Here is a 27,369-nt window from a genome sequence, read left to right as displayed (position 1 = left end):
GCCAGTGGCCATTCTTCCCGTAACTGTACTGATACTAAATAAAACACGGATCTAATGTCCTGCTGAACTTTTATGAGTGCCTTAAAGCTTATTTGCCTGTGATGACGTTAAGCAGCCATTTCACGGTCAATTACTATTATGTTCTCACAGCTCAAAGCATTCAGTAAAGCAGGCTTCCAAGGAGAGTGTATCGATTTCATAAAAGAATGTGCTGACCTGACCTCCTTCACGCCCGCGTCCTTTAAGGTCCTCCGTGGCTGGTGAGTGTGCTTCTCGACTCTTCTCCTTTCACTTGACTGAAGTTTTTAAGTTTATGGAGGTCAGGCTTTTTTTTTTTTTTTTTAATTTTGGCATATGCAGTAATTTAATTTTTAAAAGCACTTAAAATATATATAAAAAAAAAACTTTTCAGCCTGTGGACTATATGGAAATAAATGATGAGACTAGTTTGCAGATCCTGGCAAAGATTGCGGATCATTGATAAGGGGAGTCAGCAAATGGTATTTATCCATCCTACAGCGTATGGTAAAAACGTTCCTACTGTCCAGTGGGTGGTAGTGTCCAGTGCCTTCAGCACTTGGGAGGCAGGCGGACCTCTGAGTTCAAGGCCAGTCTGTTCTCCAGAGTAAGTTCCAGGACAGCCAGGGCTACATGGAGAAACCCTGTCTTGAAAACAAAAGAACCCTGGGCTCCAACCTCATAGGTAGCAATGAATAGCCTAGTAAGAACAGCAGTGGAAGGGGAAGCCCTTGGTCCTGCCAAGGCTGAACCCCCAGTGTAGAGGAATGTCAGGGTGGCAGGAAGGGTGGTGGATGTAGAGGGGAACGCCCATATAGAAGGGGAGGGGGAGGGGTTAGGGAGATGTTGACCTGGAAACCAGGAAAGGGAATAACAATCGAAATGTAAATTAAAAAAAATGAAAGAAAACAAAACAAAGCAAAACAGAAGTCTCAGATTGATCCTGAGGTCTATATATTATTTCAGCAGCACCCACTTGCCACTGTCCCCGTAAGCGACTGTGGGAAAGCCATCCTGGTCGGACATTGCTGGCATTAAACGTGTGGCATTGTCTGCTCCCCACTAGCCCAGAGCCCCTTTCCCGGTTGCTTCCTGCCCGTGACTCTAATCATGGACTTGCTCACATTACCTACTTGTCTCCATTAAGCTGCAAAGTTTTCAGCCTTGCTTGCTACTCATCCCAATATATTTTCCAGGGTCCAGCCCAGATCACCTCCTTGACCTCCACTCCCCCCATTCAAGCAGAGTTTTCTCTGTGTTTCCCTATCCCTCTTCTAGTTTGATTTTTTTTTTTTTTTTACATTGGTTACTGTGTGAGTTCAGTACCATGGCCTGCTCTCACTCTTATAAGAGGGAAATATGTAGCAAGGACTCCAAATGGTTTCCATACCATCATATATGGCTTTGAGTCTCTTCTCCATGAAGGCGAAAAAGAAAAGTTCTGAAAGGTGAATTTTTCATTTATTCAAGTAAAAAGAAGCGCTGAAGTTTCCCTACAGGAAAATCATTTTCTCTCCTGATACTGAAATCTAGGACAAGTTAGTCACATATGTCTTTACATGCTGGATGTATACGTTTAAATTCTAGTGAATTGAAATGAATTTTAGAGCCATGGAGACTGTCTGAGCACCAAGTCTTTGTGAGAGACCTGGATATAAGCCCAGCCCCCTCCTTCCCGGCTATGTCACTCGCTAAGTCTGGTCACCCCCCAGTGTTCAGACTCCTCCTCTATGAAGGAGGAATAATGATAGTCCCCCCCTTCAAAAGGTTGTCTTCTCCTCCTGGTGCTGGGAATTGAACTTCAAGGTCTCATTCATGCTAGGCAAGTGCTCTACCGCTGAGCCGTATTTCAAAGGATTCATAAGCAATTATAAATAAAACAATGCAAACAAAGGACTTTGCCTCCTGACTGAAACATTTAAAACCCCCTGATAAATGTCAGCAATGAAGTCTTCACTACATAGGAAAAAATGTCAGCAACCTGTGGTGCCAGCTCTCATTCATTCCTGTGGAAATTTAGAATTAGCCTGGTCTAGGTGAAGTGCAGACATTCTTAAATTATTGGGCTAAGATTTAAACACGCCCAAATTACTAAATTACTTTTGAGAGTGAATCCTTAACCAGGTATTCGGTGTGTGGTGTACTGAATGGAACTTAATATGAAGGATTCACTTAAAAAAAATTCTCTTAGCTGTCTGATATAAAAGTGACAGGTATGCTTTAGATAAAACCTTCCCCAAAATAGCTTAATTACCCTGATTACTCGTCACCATAAATTGATACCAGGGTCTTTTACTTGAAGACACCGAATTTACAAATGTCATTGTATAAAGCAGATGTGTTTTCATTTCAGATTTCAACTCTGCCACTTAACTGGTGAATCTCAGGAAAATCACATTAGCTTTTATAATCGTAAAAATGATCTTATATCTTCAGTTTAAGCAGTTTCTGAGGACACAGTGAAGGGTAATGTCCGTGACGCATGCTGGAGCATAGTAGGCAGGAACTGAACAAGAGCAGCCACCGTTTATTGACCAGTACTGCCCAGCGCCATGACTGCTGTACCCGAGTGTCTATAGCTTGGAGATAGGACAACCTTGAGGGCTGTTGGCAATTTGAGTCTCTTACTGCTTGTTTACTAGCTGGCTCCTGTACTACCAAGAAGACTGTTTCTATCATCAGTGCGTACTGGAAGAAGGCCTCTACACTGATCTCACTTCCTGTGGCTGCCCATCAGCTAGAGTCAGGGCGCTCAAGCCCATCGACTATGTGAGTAATCTGCTGGGCATGTGGTTATGAGACCGGTGTGTAAGTACCCTAGGTATGTGCGAGCGCCTGCACCACTCCCAGCTCTAACTCCACACAGATCGGGTCGTCTCTCTGAACTTGAACATGCTTGTCTGCAAAGGAGACGGCAGTGCTCACCTGTACCTCATGGGATTCTTTTTTTTTTTTTTTTTTTTTTTTTTCCGGAGCTGGGGACCGAACCCAGGGCCTTGCGGTTGCTAGGCAAGCGCTCTACCCCTGAGCCAAATCCCCAACCCAATGGGATTCTTGATAACTCTTGAGTGCCCTGATGTACATGAAAGGCAGAGCCCTTTGAAGAACAGTTTATAGTGTGACATTAGAAGCATTGTTATAATGGGAAACACCAAATGCCCAAAAAAAGGGAATAATCCAACTGTTGGTTATTGTGAAATTGAGGCCCACTCCTGAAAGGCAGCTAAAAGTGACTTGTCGGAATATAATCCCCAAGCACTAGAGTAATGTAGACTTGTGTTTACATCTCAGTGTGGTACTTTTCCTCAGATAGGTGGACATTTGGCCCTTTCTCACTTGTTATCTGTAACAAGTAACAACAAAATGACTATAAAACCACTGAGGTATTAAATGAGATGCTTAAAATTGTTATAGCTTCTTAATAATAAAAAGGATAGCATCATTACATTCACATAGTAACTGAGTCACAGGACAACTTGCTACTTGGGTTCCCAGTGTATATTAAGACATGGAGTACCATTAGCATTGATTGACTTCAAACTTTAATTTTGGGAAACAAGGACTGTACTGCCTAGTCTATGCAGAATTACTTGAGTCCCCATGGAGGCTCCTGTTTGTAGAGTACATAAATTCTTTGCCACAGATATATTTAGAAATTTAAGTGTGAGAAAGCCAGCACTCTGGGCTGTCTGTTTGGGGCTTCTGTTCTCCAGGATCTGTGCAACCAAAGCAATAGGAGGTCCAGGATACACCCAGGTTCTTATTAAGAGGATTCCCCAAGAACATGGCTGGTCAGAGCTTGAGATCACAGAGCTGACGATAACACTGAATGACAGCAGAGGCTACTCAGACCTTCCCACCAGAGCTCAGCTCCTTTAATCTGAACCTTAGGGATGCCATCTTGTTTCCCAAGGCATTCTTGGAGAGAGTATTCTTGGTATCAGGCTAAGAATAGCATCTTGGCTGAGGAATGAGAATACAGATAGAGTCCTTGGTCTCTCACTTGCCCCAGGGACACCACCTCTGAAAGAGTAAGAGGCTCCTAATGCGTCCTTGTCTGTCAAGGGAAGACCACTAAAACAGTAAGAGGCACAGAGACAGAAATGTGATGTGCTTGAAAACGCATTGGAAACGTTAGTCACATTCACAGGGAAAGGGAATGTATTTTTAAAGGAAATTCTAGTGGGTCGTATCAACCGAAATAATGCCTGGGGTTGATTAACTCTGAAAACAAACATGTCCTAAATACGAAAGTACCTTATTAAAAGGTTTCTGAAAGATTTTTAATTTGGTGAAACAGAATCAACTAAATTTTAGGTACTCTGTACAAAAGTAGATCCTAATGGCTGGAATGCTTGCAAAGTCTGTGTGGGACATTTTCTGCCCATCAGGGGGAACATGTGAAACTGTTTCAGTCATCAGCAGGCAAGCATCAAAGCGAGCATGGGCTTTGGTTACCATAAGGTAGGCACGTCAAAATCAGTAAATCTATAGGCTACCATTTCCCACAAAAGGAGCCATCCCTCAGATCCCAATCGCATGCAGTTTCCATGTCTCCTTCCCCTGGAGAGTCCTACACCCTGGTCTTCTGTTTCCCCCTCCCATCTGCTCCCTTTGTCACTCCGCAGTGGTCTTAGAATGAATGATGTGCCTTTTTGTATGTGACTGTGCCACTAGCCAGTATGATTCTGGACTCATTCTAGGAAATGTTTCTGTCTGTCTGCACTGTTTACATATGAGCTAATCCGTCGGTCAGCCTGCAGCTTTTGAGGTGTTGCCTGCACTTTGGTAGACATGGTAAGAGTTAGTGCCTGGTGCATACTATCATACTGAGAGCCTTATGGTTTCACCTTCCTGTGGGGTCAGCCTGTCCTATATTCATTAGCCAGTCTTATCCAGGCTAACTTCTGTCTGTACAGATGGATGATACAGTTGAGAGGCCCCTGGATATCCAGTCTGTAGTGTGGCAATAATTTCACTGTGGAAGGAGCTTCCCGGTCCCGTTTCCCACTATCGTGATTAGGGACTGTCACTTAATTTGTCTAAGTCTCAGTTAACAACTCAGGAAGAAACCAGTTACAGTGAGAATTTTCAAACTGGTAACAGCTTTTAGTTCTAGTGCAGATAAATCGACCAATAAATATAATGGGCAAGAAAAAGAAGTTGGTCCACTCTAGTTTTCACAGAAGTCCCCAGAACCTCTGTACTTTTTAACATGGGTGTCTTCTCTCAGCCATCACAGAGCAGTTGAGTAGCTTGGATTTCAGACTGAGCACTGATTGTAGGCACACATTTGCCGTGCGTCTTACTGGTGGGCGGGTGTGATCCAGTCACTTTGGTCGGTGTCATGGCTGTTTTCATGACAGTGGAGGAGAGGAACAGGAGTCATATCCGGTGCTTCTGCACAAACTCGGCATCGTGGGTCCACTTCTTCTATGGCTGAAAGCTTTTAAGACAGAGAGTCATCAATTGGCTTTTTTTCCCCTTCTTCTTAGAGTATGGCTAAAGCTGGCAAGATAATATTCAAAGGGCACACGGTACACATAGGGAGTCAGGGAGGTGACTCTGTTAGCAGGGTTTTGGCAGTGGGATGGGGAAATGTAAAAGTTCCCAGTATATTCTTTGTCTGCCCTTGTCATAGAGCCAGCTTCCTTTATAAATAAGAAGAAAAGGACTGTTGACCTAGAGGAGGCTTGGTGGCCTTGTCACACGAGGAAATGGTACATGATAGACCGTGGTCCTAATTCCCCCTTAGACTTCCTATAGGATTCACCCTGGGAAACTTGGGTTTTGTATCAGTGTCTGAGAAAAGTATGGACAGAGCAGGTAGTGTCAGTAAAGTGAACGGAGGCCCAGAGGTTTCCTCCAGATCTCCTCGAGCTGTAAGTTTGTTTATGGAGACCGATGTGTTTGACAGTGTTCCTTAGTGTAAGTTTCAAGTCACCTCGGAGAGGGTTTGTATCGGGTTGTTTCTCTGTAAGGATTTTACCAGCCTTGGTGATGGTTACCAGATGTTTTTTCCAAGATGAAAGAGATCAACTGCTAGGTTTAAAGAAGCTTACGTGTTTGGCTGAGACCACAGCCTGCCTCCTATATTTAGAAATGATTGTATTGGGTGTGAGAGAGCAAGCTGACGACAGGAACCACCAGCCCAGTAGCTGTGGCATGCATGCCCTGCAGCCTCCGGGAAGAGAGGGCACCACTAATTGGTAATGTGGGAGAAGAAAGCTTAAAGGTTTTCCCTTTTGCTTTGATTGGGGGAGGAGGGTTAAAATGACTGAATTCTCTGTAAAAATATTAAGAATGCTGCACAAGAATGATTCTACTGAACACTCATTTTACATTTATTTATTCAACCAAATTACTGAGTAGCAATCATGTACCACGTTTTTTAGTAAGCATTAAATAAAAGGCAGCAGAGAATTAGATGGTGAACTTATGCCACGAGATGCAGATTTCCTCATCCTCCTGCCCCACCCTCCCTCGGTGCATGTTTCCCAGAGATCCATCCGTTCTTGGCCACGGTCTCTGTTACCTGAAGGTTTCTGTCCTCAGCACTGCACCTCTCCCGTTGGCCCATATAGTGGACTCCATGCCTGTAGCCAAGCAGCAGCCTGCTGTCTCTGACATCTCTCAGGTTCCCAGTGTACCCTCCACAGCAGTGCTCGGCCCTCTTCCATTCCCAGTTCTGTTGAAGTTCATCGTCATTGCTACCCCAGACTGCAGCAATGACAACTTTCAAAGATCTAATCAATAGTGAGTACTAGATGTAACTGGTTTCTCTCCCCTCTCCTCAACTCACTTTCCCTCCCTTAACCAAATTTAGGGATATATTCTCTCTCATTCTCTTTCTTTCTCTCTGTCTCTCTGTCTCTGTCTCTCTCTGTCTCTCTCTGTCTCTCTGTCTCTCTCTCTCTCTCTCTCTCTCTCTCTCTCTCTCTCTCTCTCTCTCTCTCTCTCTCTCTCTCTCTCTCTCACACACACACACACACACACCCCTGCCATGAAGGCCTCTTAACTCTCTCTCTCTGAGCCATTCATTTTATTTCTTACCTGCATCTTTTGTGTGACCTTCCAGTACTCTCTCCTCCCCATTCCACTGTCGGGTCTCCTTGGCCCCTGCCGGTTCCCTTTATTATCTTTTTCCATTTTGCCCTGCTTTGTGGAAAGGAGTATACATTTTGTTTCCTCTGCCTATGTCCTTTAGGATCTAAATCAGATAACCACAGGTGACCTCATGTTTGAAGTGTGACTTAAGTTTGCTTTAATTACTGTCATGAAATACCATGACCAAAAGCACCCCCGGGGAGGAAAGGATTAATTTTGAGTTAAAACTCTGAGGTCCCATTATCACTGAGGAAAATCTGGGAAGGAACCCAAGACAGGGACCTGGAGGCAGGAACTGAAGCAGAGGCCATGGAGGGGTGCTGCTTACTGGATTGCTCCCCGTGGCCTTACTCAGCTTCCTTCTTCCTTGACCACATGTTCAAGGGCACCACACACAGTGGCCTAGGCCCTCCCACATCAGCCTTTCATCCAGTAAATGCCCTATAGGCTTGCCTACAGGCTACTGCTACGAAGGCATCTTGTCAACTGAGTTTCTCTCTTTCCAGATGGTTATAGCTGTGCCAAGTTGACACAAACAAGCCCTGCCCCCAGCACTCAAACATTCATAATAACAACAGACCTACCACAAGGCAATTTTTCCTGCCCTAAATGGTCATTCTTTTATGTTTCTAGGTGCTTGCTTTCTGTCTGTCTTTCTGTCTTTTTTTGTTTTGTTAAGTCTGTCTTTCAAATCTCCTTGTACGTAGTCCCAATTACTGAACTACAGTCACTGTAGATAAGGTACAGATGCTTATGTTTGTTTTGAATTGTGTGACCTGTGTGTAGTCTCCTCTGCTTAGCCCATGGCCATAAAACTTCATTATTTAAAATTTAGGACAATAATCCAGTCCTACCAAACATAAACAGGTAGAGCCTGTATCCAGTTCGTTCCAGTTCCTCTTCCCACTCCATAACAGGGGACTATACTTTGAGCTTGGGGTGGGCTTGTGTCTAATCTTCTTAAAATGGTCCGTGTAGCTTTGAAAGTTGGATGATGGGGAAAAGCATTTACCACTGTCCTCTGTTAAAGAAGCGCTTTAAAGCTGAACACACTGATTTAAGAATGTGTTGGGCACAGACACGAGAACAGGATACCTGAGCAATTACTGGCTGTGAGCTGAGCTGAGTGTGAGCTTCAGACTGCCACGCCGAGACAAGTAAATGTTGGTCTGGTGTCTTGTTGGGTAACCTGTTGGCTACATTACCATGGGAGCAGAAGTCTACTCCTTGCTTTGCCAGTGTCTCCATGGAGGCTTGGCATAGAAGTCTGGCTTTCGGAAATAATAATTCTTAGCCTGGCAGTTACAAGTGGGCAAAGCCACAGAGACATGGTAACAAGAGCCTATAGGAGAAGCTGGAGTGAAATTATGATTCTGATGACATATACAGTCTTCAGTAGCGTCAGAATGAGAGGGCTGTGTAACATACAGTATATATGTCACATACAATAACTAGGGTCCTATACTCTAAACATGAATATGAAAAACAGATTTTGAGTTAGAAGAAATTACAGGAGATTCTCCCAGTGACCCCAGAACAGGATGGACATCTTTGAGATATAGAAAGCAGGAATTAGTAAGGAAAAGGTTCAGAGAAAAACATGAGTTGATGTTGTCATAATCTGTGTCTTGTTGCTATAAGTGAATATCTCAGACTTGGTAATTTACAAAGTAAAAAAAAAAATACTTGTTTAGCTTACGATTTGAAAATGTGGGAAGTGCTAGATACAGCTGCCCTGGTGATGTCCCTTTGCTCTAGGTGCCTCAGGCAATGGGGAGAGTCACATTGGGTGAGGGAGTGAGCAACCTAGCTGTAATCTCTCCTCTTCCTATAAAGCACTGTTCTTCCTAGATTCAGGCCCAACTCTTATGCTCTTGTTTAAGCCTTAATTACCTCTTCTTTCAAACACCTGTACTCTGACGAGTTTATACACTGCTCCCACTTTATGTAGAAGATTGTTTCAGCATGAGTGTTGGTAGGGACACAGAAACTTAGCACTGCCATAAGAAATTGTTGAAAATGTGGTCACTGGTGTTGGGGATTTAGCTCAGTGGTAGAGCGCTTGCCTAGCAAGGGCAAGGCCCTGGGTTCAGTCCCCAGCTCCAAAAAAAAAAAAAGAAAAAAAATGTGGTCACTTAGCAGGAATTCAGCCTTACAATCCTAGAGGCCAGAAGTCTGAAATGGGCAAATTTAAGGTGCAGATAGGACTGCTTTTCTTCTGTAAATCTCTTCTAGAAGCTACCGGATTTGCTTCATTCAGGGCCATGCTGGTCTCTGAAGTGTATCTGCTCGCTGTGGTTTTATCTCTGACCTCCTGCCTTGCTCTGAGAGGGCCTTGTGGTTATTCTTGGCCTACCTCAGTAATCCAGTTTAAAATCCTTAACCGCTAGTCATGTCCTTAAAGTTCTTGCTTCTGTATTCACTGGCTCCCAGAACTAGGATGCAGATGTTCTTGTTTCCTATGGTCAGGTTTTAATTACTCAGTCTGCCACAGCAGGCCATGAATGGAAAGAGTATGTTTGCAGCCTGTATTAACTGGTAAAAATTTCATATATAGAATACAAGGAAAGAAAGTCAACAGAGGATACAAATCCACCATTTATAGACGAGGATAAAATGGCATAGGATATGCAGAAGATAGGAAACGTCAAGGGTTGATCACTTAACAAACCAATAACGAGACACTGTTAGGCTGCCTTAGATATGGGTACTTAAGTACATGACAGTTCCAAAAACTTGGTTTAACTGCAATTATAGGAAATGTAGCCGGCTGACAGGAACTCACTGTCTTACAATCGGAGAGAGAGGCCTGCAGATGAATATTACAATAATAGTGCTGTTACAGCGGGGGCAGCATGAGGGGATTCATTAGCACTGGGAGATAAAAATAGTAGCACATTCAAGTAATAAAGTATACAGCAGATGGCAGCTGTATGCACGATCACTTTCAACACCAAAGGCAAGAAAAGCAGGCTGCCTCTAGGAACTCTTGAGTTTAAATTCAGGTGTACTCAGCACATTTCATTTACTTAAACTTTTGGTTCAAATTTTGTCCATTGTTAAATGCTGTTCAGTATTGTCAATTACTTCAGTACATGTTGCATTAAAGCATGAGGTTTGTTAGTTTCATGTTCAAGGAAGTTTATATGCTAGTACCCATGACTTGATCATCTTAGATTGTATATTCAATGAGCCTAATAATTATGGACACATGACTTGCCAATTAAAGTTTAAAAATACAAATGGGAAATATCGATATAATACTTGGTGGATGTTGGGTGGATGGTCAAATGTTATGCTATTCTTTTCAGAAATGAATCACAACTTATCTAAAAAGGGGGATGGACGCTGACATGAAACAGCGAAAGCTATTTTACCAAGATAAATGGGAAAGGGGCGCTGTAGGGAGGGTGGCTGCGGAAGTCTGCCTCGGTGTCTGAAAACTCTTGGCTCAGCTCTGACTCTGCCATTGATACCTACCTGCCTGTGCCCAAGCATATGGTTTTCTCTCGGTCCTCACTTTCTGATCTACTCAAATGTGAGGATTAAATGAGCTGGGGCTTACAGAGCCCTTTAAAGCAGTGCTCAGTGATAGGAGAGCAGCCCACAGGTGATGGTTAATCTGTGTGCTTATGCAAAATTATGACCCGATAGGCTGGCGGTGTTAATAAGATTTTGTAGCCCAGAGGATATCGTATTAGAGTCCTTTTAAAGATTTATTAGATTATTGCCATTTCTTTTAGCCTCCCCCAGTAGTTTGGCATGTCTTTGGAATTACGGTATTTAGGCACACAGTAATGGTTCACGTCACTAAGTTCGTCTGCACTTTCTTTTTAACTGGTTCATTTGGCAAATATCTGGGAGTGCTGAAGTCATTGGGCTATAGAGATAGAATTGTGGTGAGTGTCTAATACTGAGTAAAAATGTTATGTTTACAGCCTAACTGGCTAATAAGTCTTGGCTTACTGTCAGCACATTTCCCCTGTAAACAGTGATTTGAAACCTAAAGAACTATACAGTGACAAAGAAGTTCTTAAGAAGTTAAAATTAACACGTAGACTTAACCTTTTATGCAGTTATATTGGAGGTGTGAGGGTGTGATCGTAGTTTTTCTAGCAGAGGCTTCAGGTGTAGCTGGCAGATGTATCTGTATAGAAAGTTGGGATCCTGGTGCTTGCTTACCAGCTGAGCATGGAGAAGCTCAGTGCTTCAGGTAACCACACACTTGGTGACTGCTTGTATCCTGCATCATACAATGATTGGCACCTAGAACATTTTAGAGTAATAGTAGAGAGAGATAGCTTCTGGGGCTATTGGGTGTAGGCTCAAAAGCCTGCCCCTTCCCTTACTCTGTGGCCTGTGCCTTGACTTCTCAACTTCTCAAGCAAAACAAGCATCAGAGGTAAACCTTAGGTATTAATGTGTGAATTCAGTTCCATAATCCCTAATGTGAATGTCTTTAGGATTCGAAATTTTTTACATTTTAAGAAGAATCGAGTTTTTATATATCGTGTATAAGAAAACACTCTGAGGACTCCTGAACGCATTCTATAACTAAACACATATCTGTTTCTAATAAATTAATTTTATATATCCATACAGACCTGATGATAAATATTATAAATATACTTATGTTTATTCAGGTTAAATTTGTTGCCAAATAAATTAGGGAGGAAGTTGGTTTTTAGACCTTTATATTATAGAAACATGAATGTATATTTATTCACTTATATATAGTAAGACTAACAGCATTAGTCTCTTAGAGCAGAAATGACAAATAAGCACTTATTAAGCAATGGTAATTATTACTATTATTATCTCAGCATAGTTTAATGGAGGAGGCAAGGAGGAACCGGTTTTCTTTCCTTATTTAAATTTTCACTTATATATAAATTATTCAAACATTCTTTTTCTTTTATTATCTGCCTACGCACTCCTCTTTGAAACTGGATCCACTTTACATGGCTTAGACTTGACCTAGCAGGAATGTCTTGCTGCTGACTCCCAAGAGGAACCTTTAGCCCCAAGTGGCTCTCTTCTAATTTAGCATGGACCAGAGCCATGACATTTACAGAGCTCAATTTGTAATTAAATTTGTAGTTTCTGTTGTCTTTATGAAGTGCAGATTATTCTGTCATCTTCAGTTTTGAACACTTACATTCATTTTTATGCCTTGCTATCTTCAGATTTGGGAAGTACAAGAAGTGCATCAGGACATGGACAGTTTTTAAAAATATTTCTTGGACACTTTGTAAATGGTCAGCTATCAGTCACTGCCATGATCCTGTCCAGATTAGCACTGGGCTGTCCTTCCGAATCTTTCAATTCTTTGCATGCATGTGTAAATCAATTATACTTGTACACTTACATATATTTATAAATGACATTTAAGCTAAAGCAACATAAAATGTACTAACTCGGACATGGACACTTCTGGTATCCATGAGCTCTAGAAGAGGTACTTTGGGGTTTAGGAACAATGGATGCCCTCAAGTGAAAAGTCTGCCAGCCTGAACTCAGTGGTGTCCTTTTGCTGTCAGTAGAGAAGTGGGTTAGTTCTTTGCTCTGCTTGTTAGTCATCTCTTATTTAGCTAATGCTGGTAGGCCATACCGTTTACTGGCTTAACCTACTTGCTCACTGAAATACCCTCTCTTGATTCATTTAAACTCTTAGAAACTCTTTAAAACATGATCTTGTCTGTTGGACACGTTATCCTCACTTTGCCTGCACCATTTTAGATAGAGGAACAAATCACATTTGTACCTCCAAACTTTCCATATTTGATTAAGATAACATTTCTAAGATGGTGAACCTGCTAGAGTGAACAAATTTGATGGAGTTTGAGCTCAAACTCAACCTCTCAAAGGGGGACCATGCCTGGTTATAATATCGCATAGTTATAATATTACATAGCATTTAGATCATGTCCTCATAGGCTTTTGCTATTTTTTTCCCCTTCTGGGTTACAAGTTTCACTGTGTGAGCAGCAAACCTTGATTATCTGTCACTCTTTTTCTGGAGAAAGCCGCTGGCGTTTGATTCCAAACCCTTTCCAGGCTCCTTGCCTGTCTGTCTGCCCTTTCTCCCTAAGCCATGGCTGGCCAAACAAATACAGAGACAGAGGTCATTTAAATTCTTTTTAAAAACCCCGAGGACAAGGGTATTTAAAAAGTCTCAGCAGTAAATCCAGACATTTCTTGTGGACTTTGATGATCTCATTTTCAATCACTTCTGTTCTGTCAACTACCAGAATACTTCTACTTTTCACTTTGGAGATACCAGGGGAAGCAACTACAGACCGAGGGGTCAGTGACTAGTTGTAATGAGTTTCTCCTCCTAGGCCAGGAAGTGGTGGTCGTAGAGGAGACCAGCGCTTCAGGATAGTATTTCTCTTCTACTATCCTCTGATTTCCAGGTCAGCACGGTCTAATCCCATGTTCTAGACACATGTGGTTATATAAGTTTAAGTGTAATTACATGGCTTTAGTTCACTGGTCAGATGAATTACGTTCTAAGTGTTCATTGCCAACATTCCTCTAGTAGAGCCAGACTGGACAAGGCAGATAGACACTATTTCTGTAGCTACAGAGGTTGTGGGAAGAGTGCAAGACTTGATTTCTAGGTCATTGGGCACACTGTGTAAAGAGTATGCATTCTCTTTCTCTAGAGTTAAGGTCCTAGGAGACTTCCCCTTTCTATGGTAGCATTATCTGTGGGTGGTGCTCAGGACTTGTTCAGGCAGCCATGCTAGTGAAACTACAGGCAGCCAATGAGTGCCAAGAAGAGGAGCAGTAGTATTCCCTATGGCACAGCTCCAAATTGTTATCTAGTGCCAGGTTGTCAGCCTTGAAATCATATCCATACATGCAACGTTATATAGACTGAACAGGCTGTGCTTCAGAGGAGATATAGCATATCCCTTTCAATAAGAATATCCTCTTATGGGCCAAGCCAGCAATCGGTTTTGAAGTAATAGGAACCACTAGACTAAATGTCTCTCTCTACCCCCAAGCCTTCCCTTGCTTTCCACCATTCCATGTCTTTCTGTTCATGTGACTTTCTGAGGTGCCCATAAGCCTGTTCATAGACCCCTATTATATCATTTCCCTCATTCTCCATGCAGTTATTTCTAAAGGATAGCGTGTACATTCTGTCTGCACTGTGTTGACTTATATTCCTCAGCCTTCCCAGCCTAGATTCTCTCCTCATCCGACTCATTAGTAAAACGAGTCTCTCTCAGGCCACCGTCAGTGCTTCACTGCCACACCTGCACTGTCCCATCACCAGCTCTGACTCACCAAGCATCTTCTCCTGGTGTGAAAGGCTCTCCTTTCCTGGTCAGTGTGTCATCACTCCCCACCTGCCCTTCCCATGTGTCCGTCGGGACAGTGACATCTCCTCCTAGTCTCTACTTTCAACTTGGGCATCAATCATTATACAGCTTCTGGGCATTTCCAGAGGTACCTTCTCTATACCAGGGCCTCTCCTTAGGTCCATATCTAGAGTCTAGTATATGTCCCACTTCTCTCAAGCTTATGCTACTCTCTGGTTTATGAAGATCTCCATTCTAATGATATGCTCCTAGCTCTTGAGCAGGGTTTTCCCTTGTAGATAACACTATGTATCCCTAATGATTCTAGTCATAGCTTTTTACTTCTCTTTAAAATGTGGGTATGCATGCCATATGTGGGCAGTAGAGGCTGACAAGATGCTTTCCTTTATCACTGTCCACCTTAGTTTTTGAGGCAAGGGTCTCTCAGTGAGCTCAGAGCTTAGTGGATGGCTAGACTGGCTGGGTACAGCAAGCTCCAGGGATCTCTGGTCTCTCTCCCAGCCATAGAGTTACAAATACATGCTGCCAGCCTCAGCGTTTATGTGGGTGCTGGGATCCAAATTCCAGTTCTTATGATTTTAAGGCAGATACTTTACCAATGTAGCCATCCTCCCAGGTCCCCCTTTGCACTTCCTTTTCCTCTTGTATCTATTTGCTTGACTTAGTGTATCTGCTTTATCACTGTTCTGGGCTTACTGGTCTTGCCTTGTCTCTAAATTATCCCCTCCTCCATTGAGTCTGGTTCTCTTTCTATTGGCCTTCAAACATTCTACCAGTATTGGCACTGTTAATTCCTATCCCTCTATTCTTTCTTTATGCTGTTGCCAGATAAATCTCCTAATGGTTATATTATAAAAAAAAAAACACACACACTAACACATGCATTAGCTATCTATCTATCTATCTATCTATCTATCTAAAGTATTGACATTAATTACAATATAAATTTCTGAATAAATTATATACTACCAGGGTTCAAAATAAAAAATCAGAAACAGGCATCTAGTAAAAAGCTTTTGTTCCTCCCATGCCCCTGTCTCAGAAGAGGCAGTATCTTGTTCTAGACAAAGTTTAACGCATACATAAGCACATATGGGTAAATTTTCCTTTTTCGGCAAGCCGGTATCCTGTGAAGCAAGCTACTTTATATGATCTCTTTTATCCTGCCTCTGCAGACTCTGTCTTGGTGATCTCTCTCTCCATGAAGAGCTTCTCCTTTCCACAGCATCTCTATGAGCCCTCTCTGTTATTGCCATATTTATTGAGCCAGTCCCTCCTGTGGCGCACATATAAGTGATTCCCCTGCCTTTGTAGTTCTGAACACCTCTGCAAGGATAACTCACAAGTCACTTTGCTCCACTGCAAGTATATCTGCAGGCCACCCGTGAACAAGTCACTTGGGTTTTGAAGTTTTATTGTCTCTTTTAAAAAATATTTCAATTGGCTTATAAAATAGCAGGTACTTCTGTGATGTTTTGTCCTGGTACATAGTTTTGGTTGACCCTTCTCCTGATCCACTCCTCAACCCTGCCCCATACCCTTCAGTTCCAGAATTTCCCCCTTTCATTTCAGAGCACATGTGTTCTGCTAGCATCCCATCTCCACATAGATAAACATGCAACAAGGACGAGAAACCAAGAGCCTCTACTTACTCGTATTTGATCGGCCACAATTCCTGCTGTGTGGATACCGTTTCCTTTATATCAAGTTGGTTTCAGCACAGTCTTGTCCTTGACTCTGCTTTGACAGTCAGTCTGTTCCTGCTCTGTTCCTGCCCTGTCCATGTAGCAAGGAATGTAGCAACTCCATACATGATGACTGTCAGTGAGCACACCTAACACCTTTCCTGTGGGACTTGTTTGCTTAGTGATTGGTTCTCCTGGCTACTCCTCTAAGGAAGCCCATGCATGTCTCTGTCTCCTGCATGAACCTCCACATACCTTCTAAATGTGTTCCATCCTTTAGACATGCATCCTCATCAATTCTTTTTCTAGAAGAAAAGTAACCATTTTTTCCTGGGTACTCTCAGAGGGAGTATTTGTTAATTTTTATACCATATGTTGCATTAAACTATTACTCTACATCTTGGAACTTATCTGCTAGTTAATAATGGCTCAAACACAGAGCTGTTTTGGTATCTCATTCCCCAAGTCTCATGGCTGCTATCATGTATATACTAATGAGTGAAAAGAATGGCGTTTCTTCTACCGTTTGACATGAATTAATTTCGGTGTCTACGTATGATGAGTGCTTTCTCTCTTCCTCCCAGGGTTGTATGTGAGACTAGGTTGTCTTTCAGGTGTCGCCCCTGACCTCCTCTGATGATGCTTTTTCTCTTTTTGTGCTAGTTTTTTGAAGAACCTTGCATCAGCCTTTTTGCTCTGGAACATTGTGAAGGAAGAGAGCTACATCTTGAAGACGCCGTGAATTCTGTTTTGAACAAGGACCTACACTTCTATACCCAGTCCGTGTGGATAAAGAGTGGCTTGTGAGTACAGGAAGCTGGGCAGATCACTCTGGGTTGCTCACTGATTTAAGATAGAGTCGATTAGTTGCTGTTTCCCCTTCACGGCTGTTAAGTCTGTTGGTGCACCTGCTCCTTTTATCTCAGTACAACAGTAGCTTCTATTTAAATAAGACAAGAGGGAACCATGCCCAATACACAATAGTATGCAGTGATCTGGAACAAGAACCCTTTGGGGATGAGGGCTGGTACCCCATCAGAGGATGGACCATGGAACAGTTCCACCAGGTAATGTTTTATACTTGAGCCCACTTCCTCTTGAGGGGAAATTTCATTAAATCATCTCTTTAGGCCATGAATAGCATAACCCATGTAAGGCAAGTGACTATAAAGACTAAAATGGCTGGATATGACTTTGACATGACAGCTTGTTTATCCAAAAGCAGTCCCTACCCAAGTGCTCATTTTCATATAAGCCACTTGGGTTGATGCAGCCAGCCTGCCTGCCTGCCTGCCTGCCAGCCTGTGTCTGGTCATTTCTATTACTAGTCAATGTAGAGTCAGGGGGCACAGGCCCTGTGTGCTTACATTTGGGGAAACTGTCTTTTAAAAAGCGTTGTTGTTACTAATGTCCAAATTAGGTATGTATTGGAGAATTTGTGTTGAAGAGAAGTTGTGGAGAAGTCTGTAGTCAAGCTGTGTTCCCTGAGAAATCTGCTTTTCTGTTCACTTGTGAATTCTGGCACAGAATTCAGCTCCTACTCTTAAACTGCTGGTATTTTTTAGTAAAATTCAATAGAGAAAACATGCATAGCTATTGACAATAATGACTTTTTATTGTTTGTGGCTTTTTAAATTGTGGGGTAATTAACTGTTTAAATATATGAGGCAATCAACAACAAAAAGTCAGAAGATAATGAAAACTAAGTCAACCATTATAACAAATGGCTCTTATGTAATCCATACATAACAATTTAAATTTTCCTCTGAAAAGTGTCTAACATAGTTTGCCCTTTATTAAAGTTAACTGATTTACTCTGTTGTAGCACAGGATTCTAGAATATTACTTTCCAGTAAACTAGGATAACTTGAGTTGCATTTCAAAACTCTATATGGGATTTTTCCTTTTATTTTATTTATTTATTTTTTTCCCGGAGCTGGGGACCGAACCCAGGGCCTTGCACTTGCTAGGCAAGTGCTCTACCACTGAGCTAAATCCCCAACCCCTTCCTTTTATTTTTACATATCTAAGTTAAACTGATATTTGACACACTGTTGTAAAGTTCTCACCTTTCTGTTTTTACTCCTTGTGCAAGTTCATCTTGACACCATTTATTCTTGATAGCTTTTTTTTTTTTTTTAATCTATCTACTACAGAATTACTGAGCAGATTTAAGGACACAGTGGATCTCTTTAAACCCTCACCTAAGCTACTGTGGGCTCCCAGGATTCCATTCCATGTTGATTCACCTACTTTATGACATGTATATTTTAATCATTGTTGTATACTGGATCTATGATGGTAATGAGATCCCACGTACCTTTTTCATTTGTGTACTTCATTGAAATCAACATGGAATGGGATTCATTTGTTAAAAGCAAATGGAAGTGACCAGGGCAACATTCTTTTTTTTTTTTTTTTTCTTTTCTATTTTTCGGAGCTGGGGACCGAACCCAGGGCCTTGCACTTGCTAGGCAAGTGCTCTACCACTGAGCTAAATCCCCAACCCCTCCAGGGCAACATTCTTTTCCAGCACCACCTACAAGGTGCCATATCCTTGACAGTTTAACCACATTCCAGAGGAGCTATACTGCAGAGCAGGTCCTTACAAAGGACCTTGCGGGACCCTAGTCCACACCGCAGCAAACTCTGGGAGAACCTGTTTCTGGGAACTATCCTTCCTGATAGGCAGACTTAGGTCCTGCTACTGGTGCTTGCCCCCTCATCCCAGGTGACACATACTGACTACATTTCCCAAGTCCTATGTCTGAAGCAGGCCTCATCCTCCACACTTTGTGTAAAGTGTCTGCAAAGACCTTGAGTCTCCCTGAAAATTTTGCGTTTTGGCAATCCCAGTGATCAGTCACCCAGTTTGGCACCTAGTGTACACAGGTTTCAGCAAGCTGTCAAGTGTTTGTGGGCTACCTCTGTCTCACATTGAGGAAACTGCCACAAGTGGCAGAAAAGCAGCAATAGCCAGGCTGGGAAGAAATGGACAGGGTGACTGGGCACCAGTCCTTGTTCTCTCACCCAAGGCCACTCTTACAGACTTGAACACAACCAAGCCTGAACACAGCACTGTTACGGAAGATTTCTAGAGGAGCTACCTTTGAAAACAGACTGTAAGGGGAATTTCTGAGTAGACCTTGGTGGCCTTGGGCAGTTGAGGACACTGATGTAGAAGAGATGTTGAGCAGTTTTAACTCTCTGGAGAAGCTCTGGAACACATGGGAAAACTGAAGGAGTATTTTCCTCCTAGGTAAAGATGGGAGGCCAACTAGATATTTCAATGATAAAAAAATCTACAGATCTAGGGGCTGTAACGCATAGTGGTATGACAGTTGGTTTTAGTTAAGAGGTTGCTTGCAGTGTCCCATGTTTTTCTTTCCCGCATTTCTTGCAGATGGATAGCTTATGAAGGTTCCAATTTCTTGGGAAGGCAAATCCTCCTTGTGCCTAATGAGATCCCAAATTGGACAGCATTCAGTGGGTGGAAAACGATCGGTTCTGTGCGCCCTATGAGGCAGGTAAGAAATAGACAACCAGCAGACCCAGGTAGCTTGACAGAAATGTCATAAACCACAGAAATCTGAACTACTGACCACTGGGTCACTTCTGTATCCAGGGAGGGGAGATTATGCTGTTTTGCAGGAATTTTAAGAGGTGAGCCAGTTCATAAAATTTTATCTAAGGTCAGTATTGGATTTTATGGTTGAACCAAAAGTTTTATCAGTCATATTTTTCACAAAATTAAAATAATGTAAATTCTGTGGTAAACAATGGGAAAGTGATTACTGTAATGAGTTTTACTTTCTTTGTATCTGGAGTTTTCCCTTACATAATCTTCAGGTTAAATCCTGGCAATTTAACTAAAATAGTATTTATCACTAACCTACTACTTATCAGTCCATTCCAAAGATTCCCACTGCACTTAGGAGGGAACGTGTGTTCCTCAGTCTGGTATCAGACTCCTTGCTTCTTCCTGTCTCAAGCCTCATCAAACTCATGTCTGTATCACATGCACCGAAGTACAAAGGGTTTTCCTCCCAGCCTGGTAACAAGGCTGCTCTCTGGATAGAATGGCTTCTCATTCTTGCCAAACTCGTTCTTATCTATCCTTTTAATTCAATGTGCCAGGTCCTCTTAGATGCTTGCTCAGTCTCTCCTGTTTAAACTAAAACCCTAAAAGCCTTGATTGTTTGTCTACAAGACATGGTTTTAGTTAAGAGGTTGCTTGCAGTATCCCATGTTTTTCTTACAAACACATAGCTTACAAGCACTTAGGTCCAGATGAGTTGAGCTCATTCCTACTCTGCTGGAAAGCACTTTTGAAAAGCAGAAGTGCCTATTTTGCTTACTATTCTATTTTTTGCTTACCTGTCACAATGGCAATGACTTGAGGGCTCAAACTGTTCAATAAAGGAATAATAGATGTTTAGTGTCCTCTGAGATATAGTAGATACTAGAACAGAAATGATCAGTTCCTTAGTTGAACTGTAATTTTTAAATTATTTGATCGCCAGCACCCACATTAAAAGCCAGGCATGATGTGCACATATGTAATTCCATCAAGAGAGCAGTGGGGCATGTGGGACTTTGGCCAGCTTCCCTAGAACAGTTGTGAAATGGCAAGTGAAAAGACTACCTTAAATGTAGGTGTGACCCAAAATATACTTATTTCCACATGAACATACACATGCATACTTGTGAGCCCCCAACACCACACAAAACAACATAAATTAAACCAACACTATTATCAAAAGCAGTGTGTGGCACCAAGAAGGGAAGTGGTACACAACCTTGAAAAGTTCCCCAGGCAGGCCAGGCATGTAATGAGTAGCAAATGAACTTTCTACCTATGTCCTCTTTAGAATACTACTTTGCTTGATTCTCACAGTGGTGATAAGGTAAGGATTATTACTAAATAGCAAACACTTTGAGAAAGACAACTGAGTGTTAGGACCGTACTGTGAACCCAGGTCATTTATGTTCTAGATTTTTAAGTACCTGGACTCTTTGAAAATAAGATTACCATATGCTGACCCAGGAAGTGATCAGTTGGTAGATCCAGATGCTGAGGCTGATTATCAAACCTCAGTGTTTGATAATTACCAAACTCTTGTCATCTCCTTTGACAGTCTCTGGTTCTGTCACTTCCAACCACAGCTGGTTGCTAGCAGTGTGATTTTGATCGGTTACTTACTGTCTTAGCACTCCAGGTTTCCTCACTGGGAAAGTTATTGTCATCACTGAATATCAAGTATAGCATGTGGATACATACTGGCCTTGTATCAACTATGGTCCAACATTGACTTTGAAAGTTTATTAGTTACTTACCATGTTCCGCTGAAGGACCCTCAAAAAATTAGTGGTTTCTTGATATATTAATGTTCCAGAATGCTCCTCACTCCCATCCAGTCCGTGGAATAAGGGGTAGCTTAAGTAAATAGCCATAGGGAATAGAAAGGTAGTAGTGGGAAATCAGGTTTGGGTTTTAAAGACCAGCTAGTCACATGAATAGTATGTTCCAAAACCATAGCGGCCAATGTGAAAATGTTCCTGCTTCAGCTTCCTCTGCTGGTCTCCTTCCAACCACAGGTCTCATGCATGGAAAGCCTCTACTACTGTATTACATCCCCAGTCTTCTCATTTTTGAATGAAGTTTCTCTGCTGGACAAGGAGATCCATTTCTATTGTTCCAGTTCCATGATAAAGAATGCTTAGAATAACCTCTTAATTTTACAAGCAAGTCCCTTGTGCATAATTTTAGTATAAAATACTTACATTATTTCTTATCTTTCCTTTTCTCCTTCCAACCCTTTACATTTTAGGTTACTCCTAAAATTCATGGCCTCTTTTTATTTTTGTTACACATACACACACTGTCTTGCCTTTGGTGTTGCCATCATTCAGTGTATTTTTCTGTGATCTCCATCTGCTGCAGAGAGCAGCTTTTTTGATAAGGGGTGAGAGCTAGTTATCTGTGTGTAGAAGTATTTAGAATGCGGTTAGGATTGTGCTGGTTTAGTAATGTAGTGGTTAGTAGGTTTTCCTTTTAAGAACTATGACCTCTATAGGTCTGGCTAGATTTCCAGTACCAGGCATGGTTTTCCTCTTGTTGAATGTGCTTTCCATCCAATTGCCAAGGTATGACTGGCAAGGTGGTAGTTTCAGGGATATCTGGCCGTGCTGGTTAATGTGATTTTCAGCTGGATAGGACTGTTGACTGCTGCCCTCCATTGGCAGCTTGCATAGCATCTTCTGGTACTCTGAAAGGTGTTCCAAGGGGAAGAAGCTTTCAGGTTAAATCCAGTTCAGACCTTCTGAGTCCTGTGTCCAAAGTACGTGGTATCTTCAGCAACAGGACTTAATGTTCAACCTCTTAAATTCTTCTGGATTGCATGCATATAACAACTGTAGTGATTTAAATTAATTTCAAAGTAATGTTTTAGATTGTTTTCCCATTGTTTAATTAGGCCACAGCTTTAAAACCCAACAAAAGAATTCTCAGTTTTGAAAACAGTAGTTTTTTACTACATGTAAGTAACTTTGGTATGGGTACTGGTGCTGTTAATAGTTCTTTTCCTTGTTGAGGAACCAGGAAATAATCAAAACATTATCCTCCTTGAGGCTGGGAATACAGAAGTCACTAAGGTACTTATAATGCATGTCAGTGATTTTTAAGTGTAATTACAGAGTTGTCAGACTACAAATGGTAATAAGGTAATTAGTACCTTGCTTGGTCTAATTGATTAAAACTGTGATGTTTAGTCCTAAAGTAACTGGAGTTCTGTCATGCATGAAGGTCATACCTATTTCTTTGTATATGCAAGGTAATAACAACTATCAAAGTTCACTGATGCGTTGAGAATTAGTAATCGTTACTACAAGAGACAACACTGCGTTGTGGATACTTTAAGTACATTATCACAGTTATAATTACTGACGCCAGAGTTCTTAGAGTAAAAGCCTGGGTACTGGCAGCCCAAAAAGGTAGTCTCAATCTCATGTCTTCAATACGCTAATGAAAGAAATAGTACAAGGAGAGACAGATCTATTCAATGTACCACACTCAGAATAAATAAAGGATCCCACTGAAACCACCCATCCTACCCACCCAGTCTTGGAGGCAACAATATGAGAAGTACAGGTTTTGAGGGCTAGAGGTATGAATAATTCAGCAGTCTTTGTCAAGGGTGGTCTAGTAAGCTGTCATAACTGTACAATCTCTTGTTGGGAGGCAGTTGTTCCTCTGGCTGGCAAAAGGGCTTCAAGCTTTCCCCTTTTCTCAGCATGGGATTCCAGTGCAAACTTCAATTCTTTCAGGAGGCCAATAGCTAAATGGATAGTCACATGATATCTTGTTCTACCAGGATGGTTACAGAAATGAATGTGGAAGAAGTTCATTTTTTAAGACACTCAGCAGACATCTTGTTCTCAGGTTTTTACAGCCAAGTTATTTGCCCTTCTACGTGGTAATTTAAATACTTAGGTGATGTTTCTTTAGACATGCTGAACACAGTAGCCGTATTCATTGGTGGTCTTGCCATACAATACCAAGCTTTACTTCTCTGGCCAGCACTTAAGTTTCACAGTGAAAGTTCCCAAGTAGCAGACAGTGCTAGAGTTCTACATAGGATGCCAGCTCTCTCTCATCCAGAGGGGACAGTAGTATCTTCCATTTTATCTTCAGGACCTGAGGCCTTGGATTCAGGATGCTTCCTGTTGAGCTTGTTCCAGTGCCCTTCTACTGTCTTATAGCCACAGGGATAACCCGTGTGTTCCTTCATGGGTCTCTTGAGCCGTCCTGCCAGAGATCTGACTCCCCATCTGTGACAGCATTATTTGTAAAACCTGGAGCCACAGATGTTTTCTCTGAAAGATTCTGATTTTTCTGACAAAATTATGAGCACAAAAAAACATATGGTTTGATGTGTCTACGGGCTCAGCAAATATTAGCCCTTATCCTTAGCGGTCTCAGATTTCTTCTTGTAAAAACTGTGTGTCACGTATTTTCCAGACAAAGGAGTGCAGTCTGATTTTTGAATGCAGAAATAATTTCTTCCTCAGATGAAAGATAAAGGCCTAGCTGTCTTGGCTTTCAAGCCCTTCTTCCCTAACAGCTGTTGGCCGTTTAATCACTGCTCCACACAGTGTGCTTGAGTACCATGCCTGCTGTTCCTGCACTGTCACTAAGATCCATGTTGGGCGGTACCTGGCCCTTCCTCTCCCCATTCCTCCCAGCACATCTGGCACAGGATGAGACTCTTCAAGCCCTAATTCTGCACTGCCTGAGCCTTGCTACATTGAGTTCTGGTGAATTACCCTTTCGGATTGGCACTTTTCAAAACATTTAAAAGACATTGCATAATTTAAAGTTTGTGCTCCAGGATTTATCAGCAGAAAATAATATATATACCAGCCAAGGGAATGGAGTGAAATGTATTTATTAAAGTTAGTACCTTCTCACTTTCCTGCTCTGGACAGATTGATTTTCCAATTGGGAAATTTAAGGTCCCCACCCCTCAATGGTTTCTCTTTGTGTTTAGCCTGCAGTGTACATCAGAATAAGGAACCGAGCCCAGGATGAGTATCTGACCGTCACTGGGAACCCAGCAGATGCACGGACAATGTCTGTATGCGTCTCCCCCTACAGTGGAAAAGACACTCAGATCTGGCACTACTGCCGAGGACTGTTTAAATCCAAGGTAAAAGGTCATGTCTTCTCTGATGTTCACATTTGTACGCTGGCGACAGTACCACCAGATCAGCTGGCATCCTAGGGACAGTTCATTGTATAATTATAAAAAATGGATTTAGACTTTTTTTTTTCAAATCAAGAAAGTACAGATTGTTTTTTTTAAGAAGCAAGATTAACACATAACCTAAATGATTCCCTCCTTTGAAGCCAAAGCAGGCAATATGCTTGTGGGAGAAGAGTTCCTTATTTGACAGCCAGATAGGCTCAGTTCTCTCTCGTGATTCTGAACACGTTAAAACCCTCTCTTTTTAGTATATACAGTGGAGCCACAGTGAACAGACAGTCATGAACATTAGAAGCCTTCCCCCTTGTCATGCTTGATGCTTTGGGGAACAGAGCACTAACTCAGAAAAACACTATATTTTGATTTTATCACCAATCGACCTATCTACTTTTTATGCTTCAAAATGAAAAGCATTTAAAGGTAATTAGTACCTGCTTATCTTTGGTACAGTGGTTTGTCAATTAAAATAGAAAACCAAGCATCATCTATTTAATCTAACAGGGACTTAGCATTCCAGTTTAGCACATCTTTGCTGAAGACCTGGTGTCAGAGGCAGAACCTTTTAAAAACAAGTACTTGTATTTCAGTTTTGCTACCTATCCTTCCTCATCGGTCACAGCCTTTTAAAGATAAATGGAAATTGTAGTTTTCAGTTAAGACATGGCTACTGCATTTATATTGACATGAGCAGTGGATCATTTTATTTCCTGATTATTGTATGTATAGGCCAGTGACACATGTCTTGATGTGATTGGAGGCCGAGACACTCCAGGAGCCAAGGTAGCCTTGTGGACTGAACATGGGCAGTTCAGGCAGAAGTGGAGAATGAACAGAGATGGAACCATCAGCTCTTATCTCAGTGATGAACTTGTCCTGGATGTTAAAGGTGGGCCTTTGGTAATAACCAATGTGATATGCCTCTGAAGGGAGTGGGAGTTCCAAACCCTTCCTTCCAAGCAAAGAACATTCTTTTAGTCTGTAGAGATAGCTCAGTGGTTAAGAGCACTGGGTGCTCTTCCAGAGGAAGAACTCAGTTCCTACTACCCACATGGCAGCTCACAATTGTCTGTAACTCCCAGACCTGCCACCTTCATATCACTGCACATTAAAAACAAAAAAGGAAAAGAAAAATATTCATTTAAGAGAAATACAGTCCTTTTCACTTACATGTGTGTGTGTGTGGGGGGGGGTTTAAAAAGAAAATAATGGGTCATACAGCCAGGAACCAACAAAAACCCCAATAATGAAATCTAAGTAGCTTTTCCTTCATTAAATAAAAATTTCACCTGCAACCTTAATTTTCATAAACTGTTGGGATTCTAAATTTGAAGCAGCAAAATCTACAGAATAAAGATGTCATCTGTTTCTTTTCCAGAAACATCTCTTGTACTGAATTGCTGTGAACCTTAAAAAGTCCTCAATTAACATTTATGGCAGGAGCAATTAACCTTATTCTTTAATTTTTTTTTACATAGTCAGAGCCAATATTATTTATTATGGCTGTTGTGTTAGGTACAACCCAACTGCTGCTGTAGAAACAAAAACAGTGCCTGGCACTACCACAGGTTCACTTGGGAGACTGCTTTTGGATGGCATATTTCTTTGGGCTTCTTATGCATCTACAAGCATGTTTTTCAGTTTGACCAGAGGGTCCAATTTGAGGTGAATACTGGTTCAAACCCAGGTTCCCATTTTAAACAGTGTGTCGAACAAAAAGGTTGTGCAATTGAACAAATGTTTTCTTAAATTTCTATCTTAGGGAGGAAACTATTGTGACAAGACTCATGTCATTGTAAATCAGCCCTTGGAGGGAGAAGAAACACAGAAATGGGACATTGAAATCTTGTGAGAGAAGCACAAGAGCACCTCCACCCACTCTTGCCCTGTGTGCAAGGGAAGGAAGCTGCTGTGTTCACACTACTGCACTGCACAGAAACTTTCTCCCAAGCAGTGAAACCACTGCTCCATGGCAATGCTAAAACATTCTCACCAGTTATGGAGTGTCCTTGTGAAGAAAATGTAAATTATTTCTTTTCCTGATGGATCCAGTTGTAGTGACCAATTTCTTTTCTCTCCTAAGCACTAACCATGACTTCTGTTCTTGATGGCGCCAAGTTGTCTGGACAATGTGTTCTATGCATTATACTAGTGTCCTGCTCCATGCTCGTGTGGACAATGTGTTCTACGCATAGTTAGCATACTAGTGTCCTGCTCCATGCTCGTGTGAATGAGGCCCAGGGAAACAAATTCCTGCAGGCTATCATACTCCTGCAGGAAGATGGGTAATATTTAGCACCATCTGAAGACTTACTTTAAAAAGCTTTTGTATTAAGTTGCTGCTGTATTAGTTTCTATATAGAAACCTTTTAACTGAAACACCCATAAGTATTTATATTTTTTAATTACTTGACTCCAAGGAAGGACCTTGGCTTCTTGAGGCAAAAGGCACTAGTACGTAAA

At 41.8% G+C, this 27,369-nt stretch overlaps 1 protein-coding gene across 1 annotated transcript in view; it reads left to right on the top strand.

Moving 5' to 3' along the window:
- The window catches only part of Crybg3 (crystallin beta-gamma domain containing 3), a 102,888-nt gene extending 75,935 nt beyond the window's left edge, over nucleotides 1-26,953 (top strand). The window contains exons 16-22 of the mRNA XM_032900330.1: nucleotides 151-260; nucleotides 2,661-2,787; nucleotides 16,808-16,947; nucleotides 19,548-19,671; nucleotides 24,694-24,852; nucleotides 25,636-25,795; nucleotides 26,670-26,953. Coding sequence (XP_032756221.1) covers nucleotides 151-260; nucleotides 2,661-2,787; nucleotides 16,808-16,947; nucleotides 19,548-19,671; nucleotides 24,694-24,852; nucleotides 25,636-25,795; nucleotides 26,670-26,758 — 909 coding nt within the window. The 3' untranslated portion in view covers nucleotides 26,759-26,953. The remainder of the gene's footprint in view (nucleotides 1-150; nucleotides 261-2,660; nucleotides 2,788-16,807; nucleotides 16,948-19,547; nucleotides 19,672-24,693; nucleotides 24,853-25,635; nucleotides 25,796-26,669) is intronic.
- Nucleotides 26,954-27,369: the final 416 nt, after the last annotated feature.

This window comes from Rattus rattus, chromosome 4, assembly GCF_011064425.1.
Source record: "Rattus rattus isolate New Zealand chromosome 4, Rrattus_CSIRO_v1, whole genome shotgun sequence".
Classification (NCBI taxonomy): domain Eukaryota; kingdom Metazoa; phylum Chordata; class Mammalia; order Rodentia; family Muridae; genus Rattus; species Rattus rattus.
This window is presented reverse-complemented; position numbering and strand designations above follow the sequence as displayed.